Below are 25741 nucleotides of genomic sequence, written 5' to 3'. Positions count from 1 at the left end.
ATTCCCAATTGTAAGATGTTTCACTTTTACTTATTATTATTTTTTTTTAGGAGTGAGAGTATTGGGGAGTTGGTTATACATTACAATTCTCCAAGATAAAGTATGATTTTTTTGGGGGGGTGGCGGGTAAAAGTCTGATGTAAGTGGAATTCTTCTTACTTGCTTTGGAAAGACCAAAAAAAATTGAAAAAAATTTTTTCTTAAATGATTAAATTTTCCCCTTCAACTTTATGGTTTTTTCACCCACACATTTCCTTCTCTGGAGTTAATTTTCTCTTAGGTAAGAAGGATTTCAGTTATGTGTTTTTTTACATTTGAACTACCTAAACTTGTGTTTGTATAGAATTATTTGTGGCCTAAACTCTTTAATCCTAATCAAGATATTTTCATTTGTAAAGGAACTAGGATCAATACTTTCTGTATTATGTACACATTTTAGATGAAGCTTTAGACACTAAATTGTTTGATTTCTGGTTTTTAGAACTATAGATAATTAACGTTTCCTTCTTTATGTTTACCTATATTTCCTTATTTTTTTAAGTATGTTTCAATATGTATTATGATTTTTTTTTTTTTTTTCGGTACGCAGGCCTCTCACTGTTGTGGCCTCTCCCATCGCGGAGCACAGGCTCCGGACGCGCAGGCTCCGCGGCCATGGCTCACGGGCTCAGCCGCTCCGCGGCATGTGGGATCTTCCCGGACCGGGGCATGAACCCGTGTCCCCTGCGTCGGCAGGTGGACTCTCAACCACTGCGCCACCAGGGAAGCCCTGTATTACGATTTTGTAAAAACATTTTCAGAAGGGAAGTTCTTCATTGCTTCTAAGCTGAAACCCAGTTTTGAACTCTGCAATGCAAAGATCAGAAGAAGTGGTGAACATCTGTTGATACTTCAAGTTCTCATATTTAATATATATAAATGAACAGTTGAGCAAATGTTTTTAAAAAAAATACAAACTTCTGAAGTCTGTATTTTTTTTTAAGTTTGAAGATGAACCAGATAATTGATAAGTATTTATACCTGAAAGGAAAATATAACTTAATACTAACGCTGTAATTAAATTATGTATATTAAGCCAAAATTATCTTCATATTCACCTTTTTTGTCAGCCATTTTAAAAAGATAAGGCTCTACATAAAACAAATGAAATACTGCCATTTGCAGCAACATGAGTGGACATAGAGAATATTGTACTTAGTGAAGTAAGTCAGAGAAAGACAAATATATCACTTATATGTGGAATCTAAAAATAATGCAAATGACTCTATTTTCAAAACAGAAGCAGACTTACAAATATAGAAAACAAACCTATGCTGACCAAAGGGGGAAGGGGGTGGGGGGATAAATTAGGAGTATGGGATTAACAGATACAAACTACTATACATAAAATAGATAAGCAACAAGGATTTACTGTAGAGCACAGGGAATTATAGTCAATATCTTATAATAACCTATAAGGGAAAATAATCTGAAAAAAGATTTATATATCTAAATCACTTTGCTGTACACCTGAAACTAACACAATATTGTAAATCAACTATACTTCAATAAAAAGAAAAGAAAAAAATATAAGGCTTTAAGCATACTTTAACTGTAAAAACAGGCAAGATGTCTGTTCATTAATCTAAGATGTCTGTCTGAAAAGATGCTTGCTTGGGCTTGCACCCATGTAATGCCTGTACACCCACGCTGGAGACTAGTGGGAAGCGTGTCATCAAACATGTTCAGTTCTTCTTTTTTTTTCCCTTACCTAATTTATGTTTTTAGTTTATTTTCTGTGAATTTTTGAAAGGATTAATATTGGAAAATTTAAAAGACAGAAATTTAGTTGGGATATTAGCCTGTTTCCTTTTTTTCAGGATCAGAACCAAATTATCTTCCCAAGCAATCTAAATTTTATCCAAATACATCTATTTTAAAAGTTTTTAGGACTTAGGCTAAAGTCATCTATTTTCAACCCACTCTGAACTGTCTCCTTTCATTTTCGAATGCAGAACTCTGACCCATTTCTTGATTTTACTTTCACTGTTTATAAATCCTGACTACCTGACAAAAATACATTAGGTCTAAACGTCATAGCACTTAAGGCAGAAAGGCAAAATGTTTACAAATATGGATTTCTATGTCAGAAAAGCTTAGGAAAGAATAGATTAATTCTTTTCGCAGACTTTATTTCATCTTTACCTCCTTTAGAACCAAGGAATCTAACTTCGATTTCTCTAAAATAAAGTGCCTTTTAATATCTAATTATTCAGGGGTGTGGTGGGCCAACTTGGATTCTGATGGAACGTAACTTATTAAGTAAGTCTCCCTCTGAGTAAGTTTCTATTCCATCATTCCAAAACATCATAATAACAGTAATGACAGTAATTGCTAACATTTATTGACTTCTATTTATTTACTTTTTATTTATTTTTATTTTTTTTGCGGTACGCGGGCCTCTCACTGCTGTGGCCTCTCCCGTTGCGGAGCACAGGCTCCGGACGCGCAGGCTCAGCGGCCATGGCTCACAGGCCCAGCCGCTCCGCGGCATGTGGGATCTTCCCAGACCGGGTCACGAACCTGCGTCCCCTGCATCAGCAGGCGGACTCCCAACCACTGCGCCACCAGGGAAGCCCAGACTTCTATTTATTTTTGAAAAGGTATTTAACTAACAAGATTTTCTTCCTTTTTTTTTTGTTCTGGAAGGTTCCTTGTAGGTAGAACACAGTGATAATAATGCTATTTGCAGTTTAATAATAAATAGTTGTAATTTTATGAAGTACCATTCTGGTAAATGTGATGACATAGACATGTCAGTCTGCTGTTTACATGCTTTCCTTAAATTTGAGGGTGTACCCTTGGATCTTGAAACAGGCTTTACCAGTATTACAGCTCAGCAAAAATGCAGCTAAAGCTCAAAGTCCTCTTTCTGCTCTTATGTTTGGTAGTTTTGTACACCCACTGTATTTATGGAAGAAGCTAAGTTTATGCTGGGGACCAAAGCTTCCTCAAAGCATGTGGGTGGTGAAATCTTCCTCTCAAGAGTTCTAAGGGTTTTAGGTTTTTTTTTTTTTAACTATTTGGTTTATCTTGATCTCCAGATTTATATATGTCTTAGTGAGATGTCATTAGAGATTGTTGAATAAGAGGGAATTAGATTTGGTGGTATATAACTTCAGACTAATAAAATTAATGAAGGTTTAAATAATTGTGAAAGTTCCTGATATGCATTCCAGATTAGGTGGATATTTTTGTGTTACTTATTGCCTTTGGGGAAAAAAAAGGGATATAATTCTAATACCATTGCAGTTCTCCTTGTTGGTGTGTAGCATGTTATTGTTGAATTATACCGAGAGATTAAGTATTGTGTCCTTTTTGTTGGACTTGAAAATTTCACATTTTTTATTATTCACAGAATTTGTCTGGTCTTGAGTGTTTAAGTAATTGTACTAGCAGATCTTTCAGCAGGGGAGCTCTTAGTGCCACATTTTTATTATGTTTTCCTTTTTTAAAAAATTTAAATTACTACAGTAATAAATGTTCTTTGTTAAAAAAAAAAACAACAACTAAAAGCAATGCAAAAATGAAAGCTTTTTTCCCCTGCATGTATATGCATATGCTATATGATTTGGATTTTTTCTTTTTTCCCCCCAAATTATAGTTAACACTTGTTCTTGCTAAGTGTTTTACATATGTTAACCTGTTAAACCCTCACAAACTTATGAACATACCCTACGAAGTAAGCTTCAATTTTACATCCATTTGCAGATGAAGAAACCGAGGCAAGGAGAAGTAATTAGCCAAAGGTTGCTTAGCTAGTGAGCAGCAAAACCGAGATTTGAGCTCGAGTAGTCTTACTGTGGGGTTTGTGTTTTTTTTGGGGGGGGGGGAGGGGTTTTGTGTTTTAACACCTGTACTGCCTCTGGGATCTTACCATGCATATCGTTCTGCAGTTTGCTTTCTTCACTTAGTGGTACGTGGTAGATACCTTTCCATGTACCTCTACCTCCTTCTTAATAATTATGTAGTATTCCATGGTAGGGGTGTACCGTAACTTACTTAATGTCTTTCAAACTTAATCTTGTTTAAGAGTCCCATTAGTAATGATTTCAAGTAATATTTTAAAAAGCCAAGGTTTTATAATGGAATAGTGAGGGTACATTAGTATTTACTAAGTAATGCATATTAGCTGTCCAAGTGTTTTGATATTCTGTCAGTTGTGTGGTCTAATAAAATCTGAGCTTAATCCACAAGCCATTTATTATGCATGAATTTCATTATTTTTGTGGTTTGTCTTTTTTAGTTCTGGAAAATTAATTAATGTATTGGGGGTAAAATTGACATCTGTGTTTTATTCACTTTTGGTAGGGTCTGGAGTTTTCTGTACTAACAAGAAGTCTTATACTGTTAATTTGAATTTTGGATACTATCTAGCTTTATATTATATACTTATATCTTCAAAGTAGTGTGCCTTTCAGTTCCCTGTACTTGTGCCAGGAATAGTTGATACTAAGTCCATTCTTTTTTCTACAATGTTTTACTTTTGTTTCAAAAATACCAACTAAAGATATTAAAGTATCACTTGTTTCCATTTTTTTCCCCCTCTCATGATACACGTTTCTTGATTGTGAGGAAATATCTTTTTGGTACATTAATAATTATTTCAAACATGCTCATTGGGAAGTTAGTAGATGTTTTCAACTTAAATTTAGTTACTGTTCTTCAGTCATTTGGGAGCTGCGTTAGCAGCAGCTTGACTGATTCCTAACTGGGGTATTGCTCTTCATCATTCAGTCACTTATTTATTAATTTTTTAATAAATTCAGACATTGATTCAGCACCTGCTAAATGCCAGTTCCTCTGCCAAGTAATGGGGATACCAAGATGACTATGTCCCTACTTTAGGGAACTTGGAGTTTTGTTGAGAAAACAACATTTTGTTGCAAATAGTCTATGAGAAAGTATCTGAGTCAAGAGATTGGTAAAGGCTCCTCAGTTTGAGCTGGGCCCTGCTGCCTACCTGGGACTCAACTGACCACTAAAAGGCGTAGGCAAAGGATTCTAAATAGAGGGTATGCAGAAATCCAGTCTGTGACAACGACTCAAAAGTGTCATTAGAATGTCATGTATCCCTATGAGAATGTGGGTCCCTCAAGAGCAGACCTTAAACTGTCCCGTTCATCAGTGCCTAGCACTTCGTAGGTGTTTAATAAACATTTTTTGAATGCATGAGTGAAGGATGTATGTTAAATAAAGCTTACTGTGCTTGTCTGTCCATTTTTTGGAAAAAGATGAGTTCATTATTTTTAATACCTAATGATTTTTAGAGTATGTAATTTAGCAAAACATAAAATGAATAAGAAACTATTCCTGCATTGGAGGAGGTAAGTCTTGTAAGGGGAAACGCATTTAGACAAACCATTGTAATTCAACATGATTATATTTATAAAAAAATATTTGCAAAGGACACCCATCTCTGGTATGAATTGGTTAGGTCCCTTAAAAGTGGTGGGTAATTAAAATAAATCTTCAAATTATTTGATTGATAAAATACAGCTAACATTGTAGTAGGTCGTTAAAAAATGGCAGTTAGGTCCTTTTTTGCCCTGTCACGTTAGTATAAATAGTACATAAATACTATGATGAAATGTACCTGTTTAATGAACAAGAAAAGTAACTGACAGTTCTGTCAAGGTGTAGGCATCAGTATATAACAATGTTAACCATGCTTAATCCTTGAGTAACATCATGATTTTTCCCAAATCTGCAAACTACTTATACTATTGTTTATTTAAAATGTCTTTTTTTTAAAATTTGGACACCTTTAAAAATTTTTTTAAAGCTTTATGTTATTACCATAATGAAAGGCTACCATCTCTTGCCCTAAATAGAAAGCAACTTGAATATAATAAAAACAAAGCAATGTTATAAAACCTAGCTTGCTACTGTTTGCAGAAGGTGCTGAGTTTGAGACCTCTGTCTTTAATTAAAAGAAGAGTTTAGCAAGTGTTAGGGAAGTGTTGAAGACAAATTGGCACCTTGCTTAGATTTTCTGCATGATGTAAACAGAAAAACTGAAAGAGACTTTAAAATGGGGTAACTTTCCCACTCAGTGTCATAAGGGAGGAAGGATGCACCCTGTTTGTTGTCAGGAGCAGTTCTCCTAGAGCTTCACAGAGGGAAGAGATTTGGGGGCTGGGCCTTAAAGGAGAAATCTGAGTTCACTTGAAGATAAGGAAGATTTGAGCCCCTTAAGCCTAGATAATAGCATCTGCAAATGTTGGAGACTTTAAGATATAGTATGGCAGCAAAATCCGATTTTGGGGAAGTGGAGAGATGGTGGGAGATGAGATAGGAGTTATGAAAAGAGGGATTTATGGTTGAGAGCTTGATACCCTGTAGCATATTGTAGACATTATCCTGTAAGCAGTGGAGAGTAGCATGACAAGGTTTGTGCTTTAGGAAGATTGCTTCAACAGTAGGAAGGAGAGACCAGGAAGGAAACTATTGAGATGATGAGACTCTAAATAGTTTGAAGGATTGGGAGGAAGATGATAATCTTGAATTTTCCGAACCTTTTCCAATAAAGGGCCATTTTGATCTTATGCGCTCCCACATTGGAAGAAGGCAGATGATACGCTAAGAGTATAGATCACTTTGACAATATTGGTTACTATCTGAGGTTACCTGCTCACAGAAAATCCCTGTTAGCTCATAGAGAAAGAGAGTGAGGTGACCAAGAAGTTCTGGAACCATTTAGGGAACTTGGATCTATTTGGAGATTCGTAGAGTGTAAATTATGGGAAAGGAATGGTACCCATAATTCCTTGTTTTTCCATTGAAAAACTGAATTCCAGAAAGATTATATTAATCACTAGAGATTATATAGCTAGTTTTGAGCTCATTGTATTTTACTTTAGAGTGCTATACCCAGAACTGTTAGTACATTTACATATTTTTTAAATGTTTATTTATTTATATATATATATATATGTATTTTTTTTTGGCTGCGTTGCATTGGGTCTTCGTTGCTGTGTGCGGGCTTTCTCTAGTTGTGGCGAGCAGGGGCTCCTCTTCGTCACGGTGCGCAGGCTTCTCGTTGCAGTGGCTTCTGTGTTGTTGTGGAGCACGGGCTCTAGGTGCACAGGCTTCAGTAGCTGTGGCTCACAGGCTTTAGAGCACAGGCTTCAGTAGCTGTGGCTCACAGGCTCTAGAGCACAGGCTCAGTAGTTGTGGCGCACGGGCTTAGTTGCTATGTGGCATGTGGGATCTTCCTGGACCAGGGCTGGAACCCGTGTCCCCTGCATTGTCAGGCAGATTCTTAACCTGGCAATTAAGGGAAATCCCACATTTAAGTCTTAAAAGATACTTTAGATAGGAACTTCCCTCCTGGTCGGGGAACTAGATTCCGCACGCGTGCCACAACAAAGACCCAGTGCAGCCTAAATAAATAAATAAATAAATAAATAAATAAATACTAAAAAAAATAAATAAATACTAAAAAAAATTTTTTAAAAAAAGATACTTTAGATAGCACCTGCTATGTGTGTGTGTCTTTAATTATCAGGGTAATAATCTAGATTAGTCCCTAGTAACTTTTTCTAAACTTTCATATACCATTTCTTTAGTAGAATTTAGGTTATTTAGTCCTGAAGTCCAACTAAACCTGACTTTGCCAGGCAGTTTGAAACTTTCCAAGAAAGGGGGAGTTGTTCAGCTACTGACTGACATATTAATAGTTGTTGAAAGAGTGGGGTGATTAGAAGAAGTAACCTTGACTGTAAATTAAAGCACTCACTCTTGGGAGGCAAATGGCTTGGTGGGTAAAAGCTGGGTGAACCAGATACACCTGGATTCTAGTCGCAGCTTTGCTAGTTATTAACTTGACCTTGGGAAAATAATTTAATTTCCTCAGTTTCCTCATCTGTAAAAAGTGGCTAAGAATACTTATCTTTCACGAGTGTTACACAGGTTAAATGAGAACGTCCATGTAAAGCACCTGGTTGGTGCCTAGTACATGACGAGCCTGAAATGCATGGTAGTTATTATTGTTTTTATTTCCTAAGCACCTATATGCTTTACTACCACCAGTCAAAACTCTCGTCTTCAGGCTCAACCATTACTGCTTATAATGGCTTTTTTAAAAGTTTGATATTAAATGGAAATTAATATAAAAACTGGCTTTTCTTAAACAATTCTGGCTAGGAAATATATTTGCCTTGCTTCAGTTGACAAGGATTTAGTGCAAAATGTAACATAGCTGTGGAAATTTTGTGTTAGGAAGTTTCTGTATTTCGTTTCTGATCACAGTGAACTGAAAGATAAAATATTCTTAGTGTGATAGTTTAAACATCGCAATGTGTTACCAGATGTAAATGGGTTCTGGGACATCATGGGATACCTGCTAATCCTTCTAGATGGTGGTTGTTGGAGACTGCTAAATTACAGTGTTCACATGCATTTCTCAAATTTGTATATCTTTTTCATACTGAAAAAAGTTGCTAAATTGGATGCTTGGTTTTAGAATTATGTTATTTATGTAATTTATTTATTTATTTTTTGGCTGTGTTGGGTCTTCATTGCTGTGCGAGCGGGGGCTACTCTTTGTTGCGGTGCATGAGCTTTTCATTGCAGTGGCTTCTCTTGTTGTGGAGCACAGGCTCTAGACGTGCAGGCTTCAGTAGTTGTGGCACATGGGCTCAGTATTTGTGGCTCGTGGGCTCTAGAGTTGTGGTGCACGAGCTTAGTTGCTCTGCGGCATGTGGGATCTTCCTGGACTAGGGATCAAACCTGTGTCCCCCGCATTGGCAGGCAGATTCTTAACCACTGCGCCACCAGGGAAGTCCCTGTTTATGTAATTTAAAAAAAAAATCATTTATTTATTTATTTATTTTTGGCTGTGTTGGGTCTTCGTTTCTGTGCGAGGGCTTTCTCCAGTTGCGACGAGAGGGGGCCACTCTTCATCGCGGCGGGCGGGCCTCTCACTATCGTGGCCTCTCTTGTTGTGGAGCACAGGCTCCAGACGCGCAGGCTCAGTAGTTGTGGCTCACGGGGCTGGTTACTCGGCGGCATGTGGTATCCCCCAGAGCAGGGCTCGAACCCATGTCCCCTGCATTAGCAGGCAGATTCTCAACCACTGTGCCACCAGGGAAGCCCCTGTTTATGTAATTTAAAAAATTTAAATAGACTTTACTTTTTAGAACAGTTTAAATTACAGAAGAACTGAGATGATAGAACAGGGAGTTACCATATACCCAGAATCAAGTTCCTGTTATTATTAACATCTCATATTAATGGTGCATTTGCTACAATTAGTGAGCCAGTATTGATAATTATTATTAACTAAAGTTCATGCTTTATTCAGGTTTCCTTAGGTTTTTTTTTAATGTTTTTATTTTATTTTTATATTTATTTTTGTCTGCGTTGGGTCTTTGGTGCTGTGTGCGGGCTTTCTTCTAGTTACGGCGAGTGGGGGCTGCTCTTCATTGCGGTGCGTGGGCTTCTCATTGCGGTGGCTTCTCTTGTTGTGGAGCATGGGCTTTAGGAGCGTGGGCTTCAGTAGTTGTGGCGCGCAGGCTCAGTAGTTTTGGCTCACAGGCCTAGTTGCTCTGCGGCATGTGGGATTTTCCCGGCCCAGGGCTTGAACCCGTGTCCCCTGCATTGGCAGGTGGATTCTTAACTACTGCGCCACCAGGGAAGCCCTCAGATTTCCTTAGTTTTTACCTGATGTCCTTTTTCTGTTCCAGGACCTCATTCAGGATACCACGTTACATTTAGTTGTCATCATCTGTGTAATTTTTAACTGTATCATCTTACACACATTAATTTATTTGCAAAGCATGCTTTATTCTCACATTTCAAAGCCATACCTGTGTGTGGCATATGATGTTACTAAAAACGCTCTTCGATTGAAGATAGTTGGCCTTTAATTTCACTTCTAATAAGCCTTTTACAAGTGTAGGTTTCATCATGTTAGCAAGTTGTCTGTCTCACCTCTTTAGTTATGACTCTGATATTTACCACTTATTTTCATGGGAAAGTTCGTTTCGGTCACTTCTGTCATGTGATGGACGTGGAGTATGTCTCATTGTGTCCTAGTGAAATGATAAAAATTACCCCACCTTTTTTTTTGGGTGGGTGGTGCCTGCGCCGCACGGCTTGTGGGATCTTAGTTCCCCGATCAGGGATTGGAGCTCGGCCCTCTGCAGTGAAAGAACCGAGTCCTAACCACTGGACTGCCAGGGAATTCCCTACCTTACTTCTTTTAAAAAAAAAAAATTATTTATTTTTATTTTATCTTTGGCTGCGTCGGGTCTTAGTTGCGGCACGTGAGATCTTTTTTTAAAAATTAATTAATTAATTAATTTTTGGCTGCCTTGGGTCTTCATTGCTGCGTGTGGGCTTTCTCTAGTTGCAGCGAGCAGGGTCTACTCTTCGTTGTAGTGCACGGGCTTCTCATTGCGGTGGCTTCTTTTGTTGTGGAGCTCGGGCTCTGGGCACGAGGGCTTCAGTAGTTGTGGCTTGCAGGCTGTAGAGCGCAGGCTCAGTAGTTGTGGCGCATGGGGTTAGTTGCTCCACAGCATGTGGGATCTTCCCGGACCAGGGATCAAACCCATGTCCCCAGCATTGGCAGGCAGATTCTTAACCACTGCCCAGGGAAGTCCCTTGGGATGCTTTTAATTAGAAATTTTCATCAAAGAAAATACGAAACATGATTCTCATTCCATAAAACATTGAAATAATTTCCCCCTACTTTAGAGTCCTTCTTTTGAGTCACAGGGGTTTGTTCAGGCATAGTTGCTAACATTTATAATATGTGTATCCTCCTTGGAACTTTTAATGTACTTTCTAATTCACGCATTTCACCTTATCAGGTTGTGCCTCCTCTCCATGCTCTGTATTATCGTAGGTATACTTGCTTATCAGCACTTGACAGGCTTTTTCTGTAAAAGGCCAGCTAGTAAATATGTTAGGCTTTGTGGGCCATATGGACGCTGGAGGACTATGGCGACTATCTAGCCATGCAGCATGAGAACAGCCACAGATAATACATAAACAAAGGGGCATGACTGTGTTCCAGTAAAACTTTATTTATACACGTAGGCAACTGGTCAAGTTTGGCCCACAGGCTGTAGTTTTCCAGCCTGTATACTGGTGTTGGAAGGATACAAAAACTCCATGCGCTTCACTACTTCAACTAAAATCTCCCTGCTGGGCTCTCAGTGATAAGTCTTCATGAGTTGAAAAGCTTAAAATCTGACTTGACATGTATGGGTATAATTGCTTTTATTTTTGTAGAAAATGTGGCAAGTGCAAGTGAGCTTTTATAGAATTTTATAGAATTTCAAAGTCCAATTTTTGACCACTCCAAAAAGAAATTATCTAACTTGGAAAATGCTGGCAAATTTCAGGGAAAAAAAAATTCTATTATTGTGAAATGTGCCTAATGTTAATTTAAAAATCCTTTGATTTTACTTATGTTCTTTTTCTCAGAGCACCTTGTGACAAGGCAGTTAGCAAAGATATGTGAGAACTTCTTGTGTTTGGCCGTGGTATTGGGGGTTGGGGATGCATAGGTCTAAGAGATGTTCTCATCGTTTGAGGGGACCCTTCATTCTTGCTGGAAGGACAAGATATAGACACTAAAGATGAAAATAGGGAATTCCCTGGCGGTCCAGTGGTTAGGATTCGGTGCTTTCACTGCTGAGGGCCTGGGTTCAGTCTCTGGTTGGGGAACTAAGATCCTGCAAGCCGAACACCTTGGCCAAAAAAAAAAAAAAAAGATGAAAATAACAGTTCCAATTTAATGGTATGGATAAGCACTGCTTTAAGAGTTCAGAGTTGGGATTTATCACAGGGGCAGACTATATGGTTGGGAAGGAAGGTTTTATTGAGCCAGACCTTGGAAATTAGAAGGAGCAAATAAGGTGATGTAAATGTAAACATGAAGGTCAATTAAAAATGAAAAGGCAGATTTGCTGGGACAGGAGGGTTCATATAGGGAAATAGTGTGAGATAGGACTGGAGGTGAGGGTTAAGGCAAGGTTGGCCCTTAAACATTAGGTTAAGGAGTTTGGAAATTATTCGCTAAGAAGTAAGGAATAAATCTAAATTTTGAGCACTTTTGTTTTTCCTTTAAGTCTTTCATGAAACTTCCACATAGTATATTTAATGTTTTCAGTATGGTGTGCTTATTTTATTTAGCATCTATTGATAATTTCATAGTGTTTACCTCTTCTTTTCCTGTCCATCAAAGACTACACCTCTGTTCCTCCTGTGTTATTTCTACCGCTGCTTATGATGTTTCTAACGTGAATGGGTTATTGAAATACCTCTTTTTCATTCATATATTTATTCAGCAAATGTGTACTACTGAATGCTCATGATGTGATGGGTTCTATTCTAGTCAGTGTGAATAGAGCAGGGAAGAAATTAGGCAAATATCCCTCTTCTTAGGGAGTTTACATTTTCTTGGGGAGATCGACAGTACACAAGATAAATAAGTGAAATGTATAATACGACTAGTGCTAACAAGAAAAACTAAAGCAGGGAGAGGTAGTATGTGTGTGTGGCAGGGCAGGGGTTGGAATTTTAGGTAGGGTGACCAAGAAAGACCTCACTGAAGAAGATGACTCTTGATAAGACCCAAAGGAAGTGAGAGACCTGGGTGGTGAGCAAGTACAAGGGTACTAGGGTGCAAGTATACCTGGCATGTTGGAGAATATGGCTGGAGCAGAGTGAATGAGGGATCTGGTAAGAGAGTGGTCGTATGTCCTTGTTTATGTCTCTTGTCTCAATGAAATTATTAATAGTGTCCACTTTCACTCCCAGTAGTGTCCTAGTTTGGATGGTAAGTTGTATGGTCTTCTGGTAATAGGAGGTGAGGTCAGAGAGGTAGGGGGGATGGAGGCAGACCATGGAAAGCCAAGAAAAGAAGATTTTGGAGGATTTTGAGCACAGGAGTGATGTGATTTGACTTAGGATTTCACAGGCTCACTCTGGCTGCTGTGTTGAGAGTAGGCTGAGAGCAAAGACTGAAGCAGGGAGCCTGAGGGAAATCTCTTCTGATGCTTCAATTTCCTCAGTGAAGTAGGAAGCAAGGAGCTGAGAATAAGGAGAGGGGAAGAGGCTGGAGATTTGAGGAGAGATGGTCGTATGAATTAGTTGCCTGGGAGAGTGGGGGAGTGATGGATGGACGGGGGAAGTAATAGTGTGCGTATCATGCATCAGTAAGGGCTCGTATAGGGTTTGTGATCATGAGTTTAAAGTGATATTTAGCATGGTTGTGTGTGTTGGTTTTCTCATACACAGGTATAAATTAGGAGTAGGCAGAACATTTTCTTTTTTCTTTAAGATTTTTGGATATGGACCATTTTTTTTAAGTCTTTATTGAATTTGTTACAATATTGCTTCTGTTTTATGTTTTGGTTCTTTGGCCCTGACGCCTGTGGGATTTAGGTTCCCTGACCTGGGATCGAACCCACACCCCCTGCATTGGAAGGCAAAGTCTTAACCACTGGATCGCCAGGGAAGTCCCGCGTTGGATTTAACTGGGATTGAGGTTTAGACGAGTGAGGGGGCAAATTGAGAGTACATTCAGCCAGTGATCATAATGATTGACCATGGGGTTTATGCTATCTGGGTAAGGAGGGAAGCAGAGACAGGAGGAGAGTGAAGGTTAGCAAAAAAGGTGGTAGGATTAATGGCTTGAAAGTCTTGGTAGGGTCAAATGATCATTGGAGTTTGGGGGTGTTGAAGGAAGGAGAGAGACTATAGTATATGATGGCAACAGGGGTGGGTAGTAGGTCATATAGTCTGATGAACTTGATTAAAGAAAGAAAATTTAGCAAGTTATCTAGTGTTCTGGGTTTATTTAAAATATCTTTTTTAAAAAATATTTATTTATTTTGGCTGTGCCGGGCCTCAGTTGTAGCACATGGGATCTTCATTGCGGCATTTGGACTTCTTAGTTGTGGCATGCATGCGGGATCTAGTTCCCCCACCAGGGATCAAACCCAGGCCCCCTGCAATGTGAGTGCAGAGTCTTACCCACTGGACCACTAGGGAAGTCCCCTTATGTAAAACATCTTTATGAAAATGTCTTTGAAGACATTTGGGACCACTGAAGGGTTTAGAAGGTGAGTTCTTATGTAGATCAGGTGGAGCGTTGCTTTCATGTGTTAATTTTTTTAAGTGAAGCTATATTTGAAGGTTTTCATTTCTGAATTGCATAAATTGATTCATATTTTGCTATGTCATTGGAAACATTTTATGCATCCTATCTTGAACAGCATTTTGGTTGTAATTAGACTGTGAACTCCTTGAGATTAGGGGACCTGGCTAGGTTCCAACAAGTCAATAACGTATTTGTTGAATTAAATTGTATTAAGGTAGCAAGAAGGATATGGCTTGAGAATTTCTAAAGGATTTTCCTCTATCATTTTATAATGAAAAAATTCTAACCTACAGAAACTGTTGAAGGGTAGCACCATGATCACCATATACCCACCAACCAGATTCAACAGTGGTTTACATTTTGCTGCATTTAAAAAATCTTTTAGCTTTTTTGAGCCATGTACAAGTGAATTCCAGACATCCTAACAATTTACTTCTATGTACTTGAATGTGCATCTCTCAAAAATAATTCACCTGTGTAACCACACGATTTCTGAGTCATTCTTGTAGAGATCAGGACTATAATAATAGTGTACTGGCTCTATCACCTCTCACCACTGTGGGCTTATGTAAGTTACGTAATATCTCTGAGCCTCAGTTTCTTTTGTGGCAAAGTACCTGTTTCAGAGGGATGTTATGAAGATTAAGTGTGTAAAGTTCTTAGAACCATACCAGGCACAATTTTCAGTTTATAAAGTGTTTTCTCTTATGATACGAAATTGTGGTGAATAACACCACCCCCAACCCTTGTCACCAGAGTTGGAAACTTCTACCTCGCCTTGCCCTAGTGTAGGTGTCAGCAAGTCTATTTTCCATCTCCAGTATCTCTCAGATTTGTCCTGTTCTTTCCATTGCCACTGCAACATTTCTTTTTTTGTTTGTTTGTTTTTAACACCTTTATTGGAGTATAATTGCTTTACAATGGTATGTTAGTTTCTGCTTTATAACAAAGTGAATCAGTTATACATATACATATATCCCCATATTTCTTTCCTCTTGCGTCTCCCTCCCTCCCACCCTCCCTATCCCACCCCTCCAGGCGGTCACAAAGCACCGAGCTGATCTCCCTGTGCTATGTGGCTGCTTCCCACTAGCTATCTGTTTTACATTTGGTAGTGTATATATGTCCATGCCACTCTCTCACTTTGTCCCAGCTTACCCTTCCCCCTCCCCGTGTCCTCAAGTCCATTCTCTAGTAGATCTGCGTCTTTATTCCCATCTTGCCCCTAGGTTCTTCATGACCTTCTTTTTTTCTTTTTAGATTCCATATATATGTGTTAGCATACGGTATTTGTTTTTCTCTTTCTGACTTACTTCACTCTGTATGACAGACTCATAGTGGCCTTACATTTAGGTCTTTTTTGTGCGTGTGTGGTACGCGGGCCTCTCACTGTTGTGGCCTCTCCCGTTGCAGAGCACAGGCTCCGGACACGCAGGCTCAGTGGCCATGGCTCACGGGCCCAGCCACTCCGCGGCATGTGGGATCTTCCCGGTCCGGGGCATGAACCCGTGTCCCCTGCATCGGCAGGCGGACTCTCAACCACTGCACCACCAGGGAAGCCCCATTTAGGTCTTTAATCCCTTTTGAGTTTATTTTTGTGTGTGGTATTAGGGAGTGTTCTAATTTCATTTTTTTACATGTAGCTGTCCAGTGTTCGCAGCACCACTTATTGAAAAGGCTGTCTTTTCTCCATTGTATATTCTTGCTTCCTTTATCAAAGGTAAAGTGACCATATGTGCGTGGGTTTATCTCTGGGCTTTCTATCCTGTTCCATTGACCTATATTTCTGTTTTTGTGCCAGTACCATACTGTCTTGATTACTGTAGCTTTGTAGAATAGTCTGAAGTCAGGGAGCCTGATTCCTCCAGCTCCATTTTTCTTTCTCCAGATTGCTTTGGCTATTCAGGGTCTTTTGTGTTTCCATACAAATTGTGAATTTTTTTGTTCTAGTTCTGTGAAAAATGCCAGTGGTTCTTGCCTATCAACAATTTCTTAGTCTTTCTTCATCTAGTTCCATCCAAACCACCTCATCTTTTTCTTTACTGCCAAAGTTTATGTTCTCAAATATAAATTTAATCATGTTAATCTGTTTAAACTCTTTTCCCATCTCCCACAGTGCAAAGTCCCAGTTTGGTTTTTTTTTAAATTAATTAATTTTTGGCTGCATTGGGTCTTCATTGCTCTGCGCGGACTTTCTCTAGTTGCAGCGAGCGGGGGCTGCTCTTCGTTGTGGTGCGCGGGTTTCTCAATGCGGTAGCTTGTTGCAGAGCATGGGCTCTAGGCGTGCGGGCTTCAGTAGTTGTGGCTTGTGGGTGGGCTCTAGAGCGCAGGCTCAGTAGTTGTGGAGCACGGACTTAGTTGCTCCATGGCGTGTGGGATCTTCCCGGACCAGGGATCGAACCTGTGTCCCCTGCATTGGCAGGCGGATTCTTAACTGCTGTGCCATCAGGGAAGTCCAGTCTAAGCTACACCCTTGAAGCTAGAAGTCCATCTTAGCTCCCTGACCAGGGATCGAACCTGCACGCCCTGCACTGGACCACCAGGGAAGTCCCCAAAGCATACAGATCTTTAAGAGCCCATTTCAGTACTATTTTCATTAACTATAATATTTCTCATAGTTACAACCATTTGTTCAGCGATTCTGTTCTTAGTCTGTGGATTTAGAGCCCCCTAGAGGATGTTAGAATTCCCTCATGAAAGTCTGCAAAGTCATGTGTTTTCTTTCGGCTGAGTTAGTAAGATTATATATGTATGTATGGCACCAATTTTTTTGAATGTACTCGGATGCTTTTGTGAGTTAATAGTGAACCATCTTGGTGAAGTAGACATATTTAAACCTTTTGAGAGGAAAGCACTCTGAGGGTTTTAATACAGGAGACTTGGAATAATAGCTTTGTATAGTTTGCTGGGGAATTGATAAGGTACAAGAAAGTTTTTAAAGCAGTTAAATTCAAGTTAGATGATAATATCTGAAACTTTTCTAGTCATCAGTAGTTCATTAAAATAATTTCTGTAATCAAACTTAATTAAAAATTGTTGAATCTATTTCTTTAAATAAGGTGGCTTTAAATATATTTCCATCTGCTACCATATGCTTAACTCTTTCTTTTAGTCTTAGGACCAAAAAAATTTATTTCATATATATGAACATATTTTCATTGGATCTGTAAACATATTGAGAGTTCTCTGAGCTAGGTTGTCACCTCTTTCAGAATCTGAATTCACTACAAATTGTATTTTATCAATTCCAAATAAATCCACTATGAATCCGATTGGCTGGGACAACTTCTTTTTTTCTAACTTTATTGAACTATAATTGACATATAACATTGTAAGTTTAAGTCATATAATAATGATTTGGTACACATATATTGCAAAATGTTTACCACAATAAGGTTTGTTAACACATCCTTCACCTCATGTAATTACCATTTTCTTGTTACTATGGTGAGAACACTTAAAGCTTTACTCTCATAGCAGTTTTTAAGTATATAATCATGTTTAATTCTTTTTAAAAAATTTTATTGAAGTATAGTTGATTTACAATGTTGTGTTTAATTTCTGCTGTACAGCAAAGTGACTCAGTTATACATATATATATCCCTTTTCATATTCTTTTCCATTATGGTTTATCACAGGATATTGAATATAGTTCCCTGTGCTATACAGTAGGACCTGTTTATCCATCCTATATGTAATAGTTTGCATCTGCTAATCCCAAACTCCCAGTCCTTTCCTTCCCCACCCCTAATGTTTAATTCTTAATGAGAAGCATTTTTCTAACTTAGTGACTGCTGCCTCGACACAATGTTGTATTCTGCTATTTGGCCCACAAGCACTTCTGTTGCTGAGATAAAATGTTTGTGGTCTGGCAGGCATTCTAGCTTCAAGGGTGTAGCTTAAATAATAATGCTTTAAAATATGTGTGCTATTTTTATCAGTTTGTTTAGCTACTAGATAAACAAGAATTGTGTGATTTCATTCATTCATTTAGCAAATACTTATTCAACTCCTGCTGTGAACCAAGCCCTCTCCTCAGCCCTGAAATTACAGCAGTAAGTCGACAAAACAGACAAATCTTGGCCTTGGCGGCCCTTGCCTTTCAGTGGGGCAGCCATACTCTAAGCATGATGAACATGCATGTAACAACAACCCATGCTGGGTTGGGGCAAGTGCTTTTTAAAAAAAAAAAGGCCAGAAGAGGGAATAGGAAGTGATATTTTCTGTTTTAGAATGATTTGTCTCAGAAGGCCTTTCTGAATAGACATTTGAGCAGAGACCTGAATGAATTAAAGGCACCAGCCTTGCAAAGCCATCTGGAGGAATAGCCTTCCAGGGAGAGGGTTCAGCAAATGCAGAGGCTTTGAGGAAGGGGCATGCTTGATCTGTTCAAGAGGAGGCCAGCGTGTCTGGAGCTGTGTGAGCAGGAGTTAGAATGGCAGGAGATGAGGTTGGAGGAATAGCAGTGTTAGATCATGTGGGACTTTCAGATTTCATTCTAAGTGTAAAATAAGCCTTTGGACAGCTTCTAGTGGGGGAATGAAGTGGTCTGACTTAAATTTAAAGGATGTTCTATGCTATGTAGATACTCCAGTAGTACAAGAAATGAAGCAGGAGTTCAGTTAGGAAGTGGTGGTTAGAGACCTTTGGGTGAGAGATGATGATGGAGGTGGTGAGATGTGTTTTGAAGAAAGAGTCAACAGGCTATGTTGATTGATTGCAGTGTGAAAGAGAGCAGGCAAGGAAAGTCCAGTGTTGATAAATAGACACGGGACTTTTTTTTCTTTTTTTTTTGCAATTGACAAGGAAATTTAGTTATTTCTGAGATACACATTTTAAAGTAATAACTAGAATTATGACTTATAACATTGTACCAGAACATACAAGATTTTTAGAAATTTCATGTAATGTCTGAAACATTTATATTAACATATTTCCATACAAATAACCCAAAGAAGGGTTAGTATTAGTTTTTGTTTGATTTTTTTTTATACTGCAGGTTCTTATTAGTCATCAATTTCATACACATCAGTGTATACCTGTCAATCCCAATCGCCCAATTCAGCACACCACCATCCCCACCCCACCGCGGTTTTACCCCCTTGGCATCCACACGTTTGTTCTCTACATCTGTGTCTCAACTTCTGCCCTGCAAACATTCATCTGTACCATTTTTCTAGGTTCCGCATACATGCGTTAATATACGATATTTGTTTTTCTCTTTCTGACTTACTTCACTCTGTATGACAGTCTTTAGATCCATCCATGTCTCAACAAATGACGCAATTTCGTTCCTTTTTATGGCTGAGTAATATTCCATTGTATATATGTACCACAACTTCTTTATCCGTTCGTCTGTCAATGGGCATTTAGGTTGCTTCCATGACCTGGCTGTTGTAAATAGTGCTGCAGTGAACATTGTGGTGCATGTGTCTTTTTGAATTATGGTTTTCTCTGGGTATATGCACAGTAGTGGGATTGCTGGATCATATGGTAATTCTATTTTTAGTTTTTTAAGGAATGTCCATACTGGTCTCCATAGTGGCTGTATCAATTTACATTCCCACCAACAGTGCAAGAGGGTTCCCTTTTCTCCACACCCTCTCCAGCATTTGTTGTTTGTAGATTTTCTGATGATGCCCATTCTAACTGGTGCGAGGTGATACCTCATTGTAGTTTTGATTTGCATTTCTCTAATAATTAGTGATGTTGAGCAGCTTTTCATTGCTTCTTGGCCATCTGTATGTCTTCTTTGGAGAAATGTCTATTTAGGTCTTATGCCCATTTTTGGATTGGGTTGTTTGTTTCTTTAATATTGAGCTGCCTGAGCTCGTTGTATATTTTGGAGATTAATCCTTTGTCCATTGATTCGTTTGCAAATATTTTCTCCCATTCTGAGGGCTGTCTTTTTGTCTTGTTTACGGTTTCCTTTGCTGTGCAAAAGCTTTGAAATTTCATTAGGTCCCATTTGTTTATTTTTGTTTTTATTTCCATTACTCTAGCAGGTGGATCAAAAAAGATCTTGCTGTGATTTATGTCAAAGAGTGTTCTTCCTGTGTTTTCCTCTAAGAGTTTTATAGTATCCAGTCTTACATTTAGGTCTCGAATCCATTTTGAGTTTATTTTTGTGTATGGTATTAGGGAGTGTTCTAATTTCATTCTTTTACATGTAGCTGTCCAGTTTTCCCAGCACCACTTATCGAAGAGACTGTCTTTTCTCCATTGTATATCTTTGCCTCCTTTGTCATAGATTAGTTGACCATAGGTGCGTGGGTTTATCTCTGGGCTTTCTATCTTGTTCCATTGATCTATGTTTCTGTTTTTGTAGACACGGGACTTGAAGGATACATGCAAGGTATTTACAGTGGCTGCCTCTGAGCACTGGCCTTATTAAGAGCTTTTCTCTTTTTCTTCCTTTTTTTTTTTTTTTTTTTTTTTTGCTTATCTGTATTTACCAGTTTTTCTGTACTGAACCTATAATGATTCTGTTGTAAAATATATAGAGAGATAGATTATTTTAAAACTAGAGCTAACCATGATACTAAATGTAGCCTAATATTTAATGTGTTCTCCTACCCTGTTTGGTTTTTGGAAAACAATTTAAGTGACATAAAAATTTTTTCTTTTTACTCTTAGTGATCAGCCTTTGTACCTTCTCCACATTTGAAGATGGTGAAGCTAGATATTCATACTCTGGCCCATCACCTCAAGCAGGAACGCTTATATGTAAACTCTGAGAAACAGCTCATTCAGAGGCTCAATGCAGATGTACTTAAGACAGCTGAAAAGTTGTATCGCACAGCATGGATCGCTAAGCAGCAGAGAATTAATTTGGATCGGCTTATTATAACCAGGTAAAGAAAAGGTTTTGAGGTCTTAATTGTTACAAACCACCATAATTCTGCTTATAGCATTTAATAATTGCTAACTGCAAATAAACAAATCTATTTCCAACAAAGTGCATGGTTTAAGATATTTTAAATCAGCATCTCAATGGTGAGTCTTTGCTTATTTTGCTTAATTAACCTATTAACCTAAGCACAGTTGTAGAGAATTATAACTTAAGCATTAATATTTTATACCCTACCAGTTAATTTTGTATCTTGGCATTATATAAAATTTTATTATTGTAGAGAGTAAATTATCTTGTGTCTGCTTTTCTCCTAATATTATTTAATATATACGTTTGCATGTTTTGCTATCGTATATCTACTTTTCAGTTTTAGAAACCTCATTTTTCACTGTGTTAATACCTGATTGTTCTGTTGTTCCAAGAAGCAGTTTTTAAGTCTAGAAATAGTGGTGCTGTGGTATACTGTCAAGAAAAGAAGTCAGACATAGAAGAGTACATACTGTATGAGTCCATGTATATGAAGTTCAAAAAGAGGCAGGACTGATCTTCAATGATACAAGTCAGAATAATGGTTATTTCTCAACACTTTTCATTGAACCTGACTTAATATGAAGAATTTGTCCTACTTTTTGGTTATGACTTTCTTTACACATTTAGATGCTGGTGGTCTAAAAGATTTTAGCAATTCTGAGTGATCTCATTGCCATGACTATCATCAACTCACATTTCCATGTTTTAGTATAGTATATTATTATTGTTGTTGACTTTATTATTTTGCTTCTTTGCTTGTTTTTTAGTGCTGAAGCTTCCCCTGCTGAATGTTGCCAACATGCCAAGATTTTGGAAGATACACAGTTTGTTGATGGGTATAAGCAGTTGGGATTTCAGGAGACTGCTTATGGAGAATTCTTAAGTCGATTAAGGGAAAATCCTCGTCTTATTGCCTCCTCTTTGGTTGCCGGAGAGAAACTTAATCAGGAGAACACACAAAGTGTTATTTACACAGTTTTTACCTCTCTCTATGGCAACTGCATTATGCAAGAAGATGAAAGCTACCTCCTTCAGGTGTTGAGATACTTGATTGAATTTGAACTTAAAGAAAGTGACAACCCCAGGCGACTTTTGAGGAGAGGAACTTGTGCCTTCAGCATCTTATTTAAACTTTTTTCTGAAGGACTGTTCTCTGCCAAACTTTTCCTCACAGCAACTTTACATGAGCCAATCATGCAGCTGCTTGTTGAAGATGAGGATCACCTGGAAACAGACCCAAACAAGCTAATTGAGAGGTTCTCCCCGTCTCAACAGGAAAAACTCTTTGGAGAGAAAGGCTCAGATAGATTCAGGCAAAAGGTTCAAGAGATGGTGGATTCGAACGAGGCCAAACTAGTGGCTTTGGTGAACAAATTTATTGGTTATCTCAAACAGAACACATACTGCTTTCCACATAGTTTGAGATGGATTGTGTCACAGATGTACAAAACTCTCTCCTGTGTAGATAGACTGGAAGTTGGGGAGGTCAGAGCAATGTGTACTGACCTCCTGTTGGCCTGCTTCATTTGTCCTGCGGTTGTCAATCCAGAACAGTATGGAATAATTTCTGATGCTCCAATTAATGAGGTGGCAAGATTTAATCTGATGCAGGTATGCTTTTGCTAGGCATTCAGTTTAAAGTCAGTCGATTGGGCAGTGGGAGTGGGAACAGAAAATATGGTGACATTATTCATATATTCTTACCATTCCTTTTCCCCAAACTGTCCTAAATATTTGCTTCTTACATTGTGTTGGTTTTTAAATGGAGTCCTCATACACTTGAATGCATAGTTGAATTTGATTATCTAGAACAAGCCCTTACCCCTTTCGCATGATTTCAAACTCCAGAATGATTGAAAATTGAGTGTCTTTTATACTTCACTTGGTAGCAAAACCTAACCTGAACTAATATGAGGCTATTTATAATTGTTAGTTATTCCATTTCATGTTCATGAATATTCGTGTTTTGCTGAAGGAATGTTAATATATCTGATTATAGGAAGCCAGCCTAAGTACTAGACATGTTACATGTATGCAGTAACCAACCTTTCTAAAATCTCCAAATTTTGAAATCTGAAACTCCTCTGGAACTAAAAGTTTCAGAAAGAGGATTTTTGGATCTGTGTTAGTGCTTTTTTCCCTAATCATCTGAACTACTGAAATCATGTTATTATTTCTTAAGGGATTCTTTTAATTATATCTTATCCCTAGAAATACTGTGAGGAAGAGACAGTTTATTTGGAATAGAATATGTCTTGTCTTTGGATGACTTTTTTTTAATGATAAGCTTTTTTTCATGATCAGTTCTATCATATTGGGGTGTTTAGAAATTAACTATATAGACATCCCTGAAATAAAATTTTTTTATCATCTCTGAAACACTAAATTTATTCTTATGATAATGTTGTTATAGTTTTATTTTTGTCATTCCATTGGAGGTTGAATCACATCTTTTCAAAATGAGTGAAAGGGGGATTGTCCTAGGTATGAAGATGATGCTGTATGATAATAACTTTCAGCAAAGTGTCTTTAGAGAGAGTGGATTAACAGTTCACTTTTGGCAGTAAGGAACTGGCTCTGTGAATTGATATTTACTTTCAAAACAGCTTATGTTCTGAAGGAATTCTTTGCTTTTAAGTCTAGAAAAAAAATTTACCTTGAGTACTTTATGAACTATAGGGAAAAGTACTTAATAACTTGAGATAGTTTGAGTCAGCTTTTACAAATTAATTAAATTTCTAAACACATGAAAAGTACAGCAGCAGAAACAAAGGTGTGTACCTTCATTTCCTAATGTTGTAATAATATGAATTAAAGACAAAGCAAAATTTTCTACTTATTCTTTATAACTCAGTCTAAATGTAATAAAATATAGTAAAAGCTGACATAGACAAGATGCACATTTTATTTGGGATCCTATTTTGTATGCCTGGTCAGGTGGTGTGAATATTCTTTTTTTTTTTAAATTTAATTTAATTTTTTTTTTTATACAGCAGGTTCTTATTAGTTACCCATTTAGTGTGTTAATATTCTTATGAAATAGATTTGTAGAATGGAATGGAAGTGCTTTCACAGTGAGGACTGTGTAAGTGTCTACAGCCTACGTCTTCCCACCTCTGCTCTGGGTTGCAGGTTGGCCGCCTTTTGCAGCAATTAGCAATGACTGGCTCTGAAGAGGGAGATCCCCGGACAAAGAGCAGCCTTGGAAAATTTGACAAAGTAAGAGTGAATACTATGTCGTGTGAAGTACTGTTTATAGAAGGTTCTGCTGAAGTATTAGTCAACCTAACTATTCTCCTTATTAAATCTTGTCCCTAGGTGATGTGTAAACTAAATATTCTTTTCAATTACCCTTGGTTTGGCTATAGAGGATACAGTGTTGGATCAGCAGCATTTAAAGGAAGATGTCGTCTGTATAGCAGATTCACTTTGCTGTACAGCAGAAACTAACAAAGCATTGTAAAGCAACTATACTCCAATAAAAATTAATTAAGAAAATAAAGGAAGATGTCATCAAAGATTACTAATTCTCAAAAAATATATATATAAATACCAATTATACTTCAATTAAAAAAAAAGATTACTAATTCTCACTTATAGAAATGTTGAGGAGATGCCGTTGTAATGAGAGCCAAAGAGCTATTAAGATTATTTTTAAAAGTTTGATTTAGGGCCTTCCCTGGTGTTGCAGTGGTTAAGAATCCACCTACCAATGCAGGGGACATGGGTTCGAGCCCTGGTCCGGGAAGATCCCACATGCTGCGGAGCAACTAAGCCCGTGCGCCACACCTACTGAAGCCCGCGCACCTGGAGCCCATGCTCCACAGCAGGGGAAGCCACTGCAATGAGAAGCCCGCGCACTGCAATGAAGAGTAGCCCCCGCTCACCGCAACTAGAGAAAGCCTGCGCGCAGCAACGAAGACCCAACGTAGCCAAAAAATAAATTAAATTAAAAAAAAAAGTTTGACTTAAAAAAATTGTCACTAAATCAAGTCTGTGAATATATGAATCAGCAATAAATGTATAATTTTAAGTGTATTTCATAAGTTAACATAGCATTGTTCAGTTGGTATAACTGAATAAAAATTTAAGGGACTTCCCTGGTGGTCCGGTGGTTAAGATTCCACGCTCCCAATGCAGGGGGCCTGAGTTTGATCCCTGGTGGGGGAACTAGATCCTGCATGCATGCCACAACTAAAGAGCTCACATGCTGCAACTAAAAGATCCCACACGCCACAGTGAAGATTCTGCATGCCGCAACTAAAGACCTGGCGCAGCCAAATAAATAAATATTTTAAAAAATAAAAGAATTTAATTTATCACACTTTGAGTAGGCTGTACATTCAACCTAAAATTCAAAGGTTAGATAGTGAAGTTTCCCTTCCACCTCTGATCTCTAACCTTCATTTCCTCCCTAACTGTTCTTCATGTTATCAATCTTTTGTCTGTCCTTCAAGAAGTCTGTATGTATACAAGCAAATTCCTAATATATTTTCCTAATTACGAATGGTAGGACTGTGTGCACTGTCTGCCTCGTGTTTGTTTCATATACCAGAATATCTTGGAGATTATTTTACATCAGTTCATAGAGAGTCTAATTTTTTTAAATGTTGGGTTTAATATAATTTTCAAGAAGAAAAACTTTCTACATGCTTGTCCACCTCAATCAGAAATTTTATTCCCTTTATTTATGTTTAATA

The 25741-nt window shown here is 38.0% G+C and overlaps 1 protein-coding gene across 7 annotated transcripts in view; it reads left to right on the top strand.

The window, feature by feature from the left end:
• Positions 1-25741, top strand: part of GAPVD1 (GTPase activating protein and VPS9 domains 1) — an 83401-nt gene that overhangs the window by 13846 nt on the left and 43814 nt on the right. For 6 of the 7 annotated variants that reach the window (XM_069540751.1, XM_069540749.1, XM_069540750.1 and 3 more), the window contains exons 2-4: positions 20795-21012; positions 21809-22652; positions 24174-24260. In XM_069540751.1, coding sequence (XP_069396852.1) covers positions 20828-21012; positions 21809-22652; positions 24174-24260 — 1116 coding nt within the window. In that variant the 5' untranslated portion in view covers positions 20795-20827. Of the gene's footprint in view, positions 1-20486; positions 20514-20794; positions 21013-21808; positions 22653-24173; positions 24261-25741 lie in introns of all 7 variants that reach the window. The other variant, XM_060014153.1, reaches the window with a different exon arrangement.

This window comes from Delphinus delphis, chromosome 6, assembly GCF_949987515.2.
Source record: "Delphinus delphis chromosome 6, mDelDel1.2, whole genome shotgun sequence".
Classification (NCBI taxonomy): domain Eukaryota; kingdom Metazoa; phylum Chordata; class Mammalia; order Artiodactyla; family Delphinidae; genus Delphinus; species Delphinus delphis.
The sequence above is the reverse complement of the archived record's forward strand: the minus strand, read 5'-3'. Positions and strand labels throughout refer to the sequence as shown.